The sequence below is a fragment of the Neltuma alba genome, unplaced genomic scaffold (assembly GCF_004799145.2).
Source record: "Neltuma alba isolate B1F8T4 unplaced genomic scaffold, ASM479914v2 tig00010923_pilon, whole genome shotgun sequence".
In the NCBI taxonomy this organism is placed as follows: domain Eukaryota; kingdom Viridiplantae; phylum Streptophyta; class Magnoliopsida; order Fabales; family Fabaceae; genus Neltuma; species Neltuma alba.
Genome location: NW_021635699.1, coordinates 2,940 through 10,235, shown reverse-complemented (window position 1 = coordinate 10,235; position 7,296 = coordinate 2,940). Strand labels below are relative to the sequence as shown.

Here is a 7,296-nt window from a genome sequence, read left to right as displayed (position 1 = left end):
GATTATTTCTTTTGGCAAAAAACATTTCTTTAATTATGACAGGTGGGGCTCATGATGACTTGTTATTCTAGTAATGACACATCTCTCACGATGACTGGCTATCCTAATAATGACACATTTGTCAACTACTTTAATAAAGATAAATACTTTACTGATTACAAGAAAACGAAATAGATTACAGCACGAACTACTTTAATAAAGTAAAAGTAGATGGCAACATAAAGTAGGAATCTGGCGGGTCCTCCTTATCTTCAGAGCATCTCAAAAGGAGATTTTCTGATGATGGTGTTCCCTAGTCTTTGTAGATAGGTTCATGGCTAGGGGATAGGTTCATAATGCCTTCTGGGTCAAGATCATCTGAGTCATAGTGTCTCCTTGTACAGTAGGAGTCTTCGAGTTCTGGATCAAGGCCATCTTAGTTAGGATCCTGGGATTCTCTTGCAAGGAATGTGAGTTGTGGCTGAAAACTTGGCTGAGGGAGATGGAGTCCTTCAGGTTGAGTGAGTTGAACCTGTGAGTCTCCGTCATAAGGGTCTTAGGAGGCTTCTGTCGGTAGAGGGACTTGTGACCTATTAGGTGGAGGTCTGACAGCACTCATGATGAAATCTCTCTGGAATTCTTCAAGTGTTGTGCTGATGGCTGACGGTGAGTTTGGAGGAAAAGGTCCAAGAGAAAGACATGAAGTGTCTTCTCCCGTGTCAGGCTGATTAAGTGCAGTTAATATTTTCCCAATTTTCTCCATTAGCAATCCTTCATTTCTAGGCCATGAGGGGGTGGTGACTTGGAGAATCAAACGGTTGTCTGTGTAAAGCCTTTGGTTAGCACTTATACCATAATTCCTGAAAAAGGTAAACAAACAGAAAAATCTCTTCTGTTTGGGAGATGGTAAGTTCCAGATATTATGTTCCTTGAGAATTTTCTAAAGTTTTCCTCTCCAGCAAGGAAGAGGAGCAAGCATATCAAAAAGTGTGATAAGAGGAGAATTTTCATTTCTGAAGTCATTCAGGTGATCATGTACAACTACAGTTGAGAAGGCTATGGCACAAGTATAATTGGCTGAGACAGACTAGATGTACCATAAAAGTTCCTCTGGTATGGGTCCCTTGATGAGGGGAACAATGAGGTATGGAGCGTCGACATCAAAGTGCTGAGGGTAAGGGTGAATTCCAGTATCTACAAGAACATGATGGAGCCAGTAGAACATAGTGCTTTTGGCAAGGTTTTGGATATCTGCTGGAGATTTAGGACGGGATTCAGGAGGAAAAATAGTGGCTCTCATTCTGTGACGCATTTTTGATTCAGATATGGTTAGGATGAAAAGGGGTGGGTGTTTGGAGAGTGACAAGAGTTTTCGAGGCTGGGAAACTTTCTGAGGTCTTGTGAGGAAATTTGCTATGATGTTCTGATGGCCTCTAAGATGATAGACGGTAAATTTATAGCGAGAGAACTAGTCTTTCTATCAGAGTAACTGACTGTCTGGTAAAATCTTTCCCTTGGGATTAAGCATTCTGGGAAAAGACGTATTGTCCATTTCTATTCTGAATTGATAAGGACTGAGATGAAAATTGAACTTCTTGATTCCTCTTTTGGCTGCAAGGATCTCCTTGTAGGTAGCATGATAATGCTTTTCTGACTCCTTGAATTGTCCACTTGCATGTCCACAGTAGAATCTCTTTCCATCTATTTCTTCAACTAAGACAGCTCCCCAAAAGTCATCACTGGCATCAGTCTGGAGGATTCGCAGTCCTTTGTTAGGGATCTTTAAAGGAGTTGGTTGCTGTGCAATTCTTTTGAGGGTCTTAACAGCTGAGGTTTGCTCTGTCCCCCACGCGGGAGGATTCTTTTTTAGAAGTTTGGATGGCTGGCTGGTATGATTAGACACATGAGGGATAAAATCCCTGAGATGATTAATAATCCCCAGAAATTGTTGGATTTGCTTTGCTGTCAGATTATCGTCTGGGAATTTGAGCAATTCTTCTGTAATATGTGGTCTTGGATGATACTCACAATTTTCAAAATTCATTCCAAGAAATTCTATGTTTTTGACACCTATTTTTCCTTTCTTTGCCAACAACATAATCCGATATTTTTCAATTATTTTTCCAAATTGGGTCAATAAAAGTTTATGAGAATCTTCGTCTTTTAAGAAAAGTAAAATGTCATCAATGTAAATGAGGAGGTTATCAAGCATATGTTCAAAGATTCTAGTCATGGCCTTTTGGAACAGCGATGGGGCGACTTTGAGCCCAAATGGCATAACAATCCATTAGTACTGGGCATTTGGAATACAAAAAGCAGTTTTGGGTCGATCTTCTGGGTGGATATCCAATTGCCAAAATCCTGCTTTAAGATCAAACTTGGAAAAGATTTTTGCATCTCTAAGATGGACTGTAAGTGAACTGGGCTTTGGTAAAGGAATTTGTCATCTTGAAGGAAAATATTAAGAGGCTTATAGTCGATGACTAACCTTTTCTTTCCTCTTTTGATTTCTAATCTTTTTTCAACGTAGAATGCTTGGCAAGCCCAATTAAATTTTATTGGTTCAATAAGGCCTTGTTTGAGAAGGCAAAGCATTCTTCTTTAGTAAGCTTGAGAACTTTTGGATTCATTCCTAGATAAGAAGCTTTTGTGAATTGATATTTCATTTTTCTTGAAGGGGAGTTTTATGAAAAACTCTTGATTCTTCCATAATGGAAATGGATGAGAGAACTGCTGATGACTATCAGCACAAAACTTAAGGAGATGATCTCTGATACTTTCATATCCTGGTGGTGCTTGTTGGATTTCAAAGAGATTAGGAATTTCAGTATATGCACTAAAGAAATTTTTATATCTAATTCCTTTAAGCAGTACTTGAAGATTCCTAATATGATAATAGGCATCAAACCCAATAAGGATATCTTTCCCAAGGAGATCACTACCAAGAACTTTCATCCATAGAACACATCCTGGAAAGAATTGAATACCAATCTTCGTTCGAGTAATCTATTCAATCTTGAATGTTTTTGAATTAGCAGTAAGGAAGGATTGATCACAAGAGATCCATGCTTCAGATGGAAGGATATCAGGATTCATGATGGTTTTGCATGCTCTAGTATCTATGAAAGTAATAACAGGAATTGGCTTTTCATGTCTTCCTGGGAGGATATGGATTTTGACATTTGGCTTGGGAGTAACTTTGTTGTGGTCTAGCTGAGAAGCCAGAGAACCAAGGAAAGATGGATACAGGGATTGTTCAAGGGAATATAAATACTCTTGAGGATCATCATCTTCTTGGGATAAAGATTCAAAATCAGTTTCTTCATCTTCAGAAAAAGGAAGAACATATTGTGTTTCTTCATCCTAAGCATCTTGTTCTTCGATGACATATTCAATATCTTCGTCTTCATTGATCATTAAAATAGTCTGCAAGTGTTCTAGCATCTTCACATCCTTTTTTGTCTTGTTAGGACAATTTTTTACAAAATGTCCTTTTTTCTTGCATAAATAGCACATGTTAGATTTCTTTAAATAAGGCCCGCCCCTTTTGAAGTATCTCAGGAAAGGCTTTATGGGTCTTCTCCTGGAATAAGAATCTTTTGGATATCTAAATTGACGATAATGAGATTTTCTCTTAGTAGAACAAGAACAATTTTTATCGTCTTTGCACTTTATCTTCATATGAGGTTTTTTACAAGTATACCTGAACTTTGACTGTCCTTTCAGCATTCCTTTGAAGAACCTTTGTTGTTCACAGAGCTTGTTCACAATTACTAATGCCAACTGATATATTTCTCCTATAGAAATCTCATACATGTTTAATTTGACAATAAATTTGTTTGGATCGCCATAGCCCAGAGCAAGTATACATTTTTTTTCTTTTTCTTTTGATAAAAAAGTATACATTTTTTCTATTTCAAATTATAAGTTAGTTTTGGAGAGATTTTATAGTATAGGATATTTTAGAGAAAATAATGATAATGATTCGTTGATATCTGTTGGCAGGAAAAAATTCGTTGTCATCTTTGTTGTAGAAGTAATCTTTATTAAGTATGAATTATTTAATGAGATTTATTGATTTTTAAAATGTTTTAAGTAATGTTGCTTGACATTTAATTATGATATGTTTGGACTAAAGTGACAATAAAAGAAAAAATTAGTCATAAGTCTCTGAACTAATAAGCAATTAGCTTTCATAAGATGCAGTTAACTTTAGTAATGTGCAAGTGGCTTCCCCATATATGAATTACCTTCCCTATAGCAATATGTATTTAGCTTTCATGATGTGTATGTGCTCTCGTAGAATATGCATTTACCTTCCCAAATATGTATTACGAACCAATATGCAATTATCTTTCTGAAGATGTAATTGGATCCTATAATGCGTAAGTAGCATCCTCAAATATGTAATTACTTTCTTTAAACTAATACAAAAACCTTTTAAAAGATACAATTAGCTTCCATAATATGTCATTACCCTCCCCGAATATGCAATTACCTTCTTTAAACACTAGTAAAAAAAAAAACCTTCTCTAAACCAATATATAGGGCCCGTTTGGCATCACGTTTGGGGGCCCAAACATGCGTCTCCATCGGGCTTCTGATGTGGCTGCGTTTTTGACCTGTTTGGATTCACAGTGGGCTAATTTGACTTCTGGAGGCTCAGATGGACTTATGGGAGAAGTTGATTTGTGGTGCTTTTTTTTGGAGGCCGATGCGTTTGAGAAACCATTGGTAGCATGTTAAATATTTTTACCTACCTGACCCTCTGCATGTTTTTGTCTGAGTTATATTAGCTAAAAGGAAAAAACCACACACGCACTCGGCACTCTCATTTTGAAACGCGATCTGAAGCTGAAAAAGGGAGCCTCGCTCACGACGTCGTCTTCTGCCATATCCCCGCCGTGCGCCCGCCGTCTCCTGCCGTGTCTCCGCTGTCTCATCAGTTCGGTTCTTGTGTGGGAGTGGGTCGTTCGGTTGTTCGGTCAGTTCTTCCAGTTCGTTCGGTTGTTCTTCCTCTTCCTCTACTCGGTTGAAGCCAGCGTCGCCGTCCATTGTCGCCGCTGTCTCCTGCCGTGTCATCAGTTCGGTTCTTGTGTGGGAGTGGGTGGATTGTGGCCGTTCGTTCAGATCTTCCAAATATCGTTTGGTTGTCGCTCTTCTCCCTCTGTTCGGTTGCATTCTAGGGTCGCCGTCCGTTGTCACCGCCGCCGTCTCCGCCATGTTCCACCGTCTCCTCTGTTCTGGTTCTTTTGGACTATGGCCGTTCGTTCAGATCCTCCAAATACTGTTGGGTTTTTCGTTTCTTCCTCTGTTCGGTTGCAGGCAGTCCGTCCGTTTTCACCGCCGCCAACCGTGTCTGCTCCTAATCCACAAGTCTCGTTTGTTCAGCTAGTAAGAGATACGTGTTTTGGTCCTAGATCTGCTGGTCTTCGATTCATGTTGTTGGCTGCCATTGGTAGATAATTCGGACCCATAGCCTTATTGATTTTAGAAGTGTTGATCTGATGTTCTTGCTCTTAATCTGATGCTCTTTCAATTAATGTGGCCTGGCTGTCGAATGGTAGTAGTGTAGTAGGAAGAACTGATGGTAGTATGACCTGGTAGTATCGTAGGAGGCAGAACCGCTGGTCTTTGATTCTTCTGATGATGATTTGTGGTTCTGAGTACCCCTTTCCTGTTAATTATTTGTGACAAGCTCCGAAAAGTTGGCGTTTTTTTAGTTTGAAAATGTGAAGATCAGTGTTTCAATTAATGTGGCGCTTATTGTTGATGAGTATGTTTTACAAACCTAAATATATATGATTCTGAGGTTATAATTCATAAATATTATATATATTAGATATTTCCTCTCATATTTATTTACAAGAGAAACATAAAAAGAATTTTGAAACATAAATATTTGATATTTTTTAGGTGTCTGCCTCTTGGGAAGTTGTTTGTAAAGTGCCTCTAATTTAAGATTGTTGAATTTGTATAATATTTCTCCATTGTTGGAAGAAAAGTGCTCTGGTTCACTGTAACTCCCTTTTGCATTCTTGATTGACATTTTTCAATAGAATTATGAACAAAGATAAAGGTAAGGCAACATGGGATACAAGCACCACAGAGGTGTTACTTAAAGAATGCATGGAGCAAATCTACCGGAAAAATCGTCAAGGAACATCATTTTCAAAGACTGGGTGGAACAACATTCATTCTGCATTCAATGCAAAAACAGGAAAATCATATGAGAGGAAGCAATTGAAAAATAGGCTTGATAGCTTGAGGAAGGATTGGAGGACATGGGTTGATTTGAACAAAGAAACTGGTGTAGGTTGGGACCCTATAAACAATACAGTGGTGGCAACAAATGAGTGGTGGGAGAAGAAAAAACTGGTATATAATTGTTGATCTTGAGTTATGAACTGTGTTATTACTTGTTATAGGCTTTTTATTTTTGTTGATTGTATTCTTGCAGGAGAATCCCCAGTATGAAAAGTTTAGGTACCAGGGGTTAAAGTTTGCTCATGAATTAAACACGATATTCAAGGGTGTGATAGCATCTGGAGAGGATATGTTGGCACCGTCTTTAACCCAACCTCAGACACAAGAGGATGATGAAGAGAATGTGTATAGAGTTGATACAGATCTCCTTGAAGGATAGGGGGATAGCGAAGAAGATCTTGGAGGTGCTAGTGTAGGAGTTACGGATGAGATGGCAGGCGTAAACTTAACAGCAAATACTGCACCTAGTGGTTCAGGAAGCCATGGGAAGAGGAAGAGAGGTGAAGGGTCTAGCAGGAAAACAAAGCAAAAACTTCCAGCCTCAAGACAAATAGCGGATTCAGTTAGTGAAATAGCTACTGCATCTAAGGATAGAGCTGCAACTCTTAAGAAAATAAAAGAGGTATCAATTTCTGAGGTTACGGCCGAAGTGCTCTGCCTTGAGGAAATTACAAGTGACTCTGATTTCCGGAACCGATGCTTAAGACTTCTGTTGCACAAGAGTGTTTGGGAAATGGTTGTTTCACTAAAAGGACAGCCAGAATACTTGGTTGCATGGCTACAGGATATGGCATACAATCCACCATCATGGCTGAAACCCCCACCTGCTTGAACTATATTTTAGGACGCATGTTATGATTTTATTTTGTCTAACTCGGACCAGAGTTGTTATTATATGTTTTTAAGTTAATGTTTGTGGAACTATGAAATTATGTAACTTGTTAACTGACTATGAATGTTTTGAATGTTTTTAAGTTACATGTGTTATTTATAATGGTAATTGCAGCTTATGAATGTTTTTAGACTAATTTTTATGTCTTTGCATGTTTA

At 38.4% G+C, this 7,296-nt stretch overlaps 1 protein-coding gene across 1 annotated transcript; it reads left to right on the top strand.

Annotated features, from left to right (window-relative positions):
- Nucleotides 1-5,238: 5,238 nt before the first annotated feature.
- Nucleotides 5,239-6,625, top strand: LOC114759964 (L10-interacting MYB domain-containing protein-like). Its single transcript, XM_028949211.1, has 3 exons — nt 5,239-5,437; nt 6,053-6,357; nt 6,440-6,625. The coding sequence occupies exons 1-3, from the start codon at nt 5,239-5,241 to the stop codon at nt 6,623-6,625; spliced, it is 690 nt and encodes a 229-aa protein (XP_028805044.1).
- The last annotated feature ends 671 nt before the right edge of the window (nt 6,626-7,296 follow it).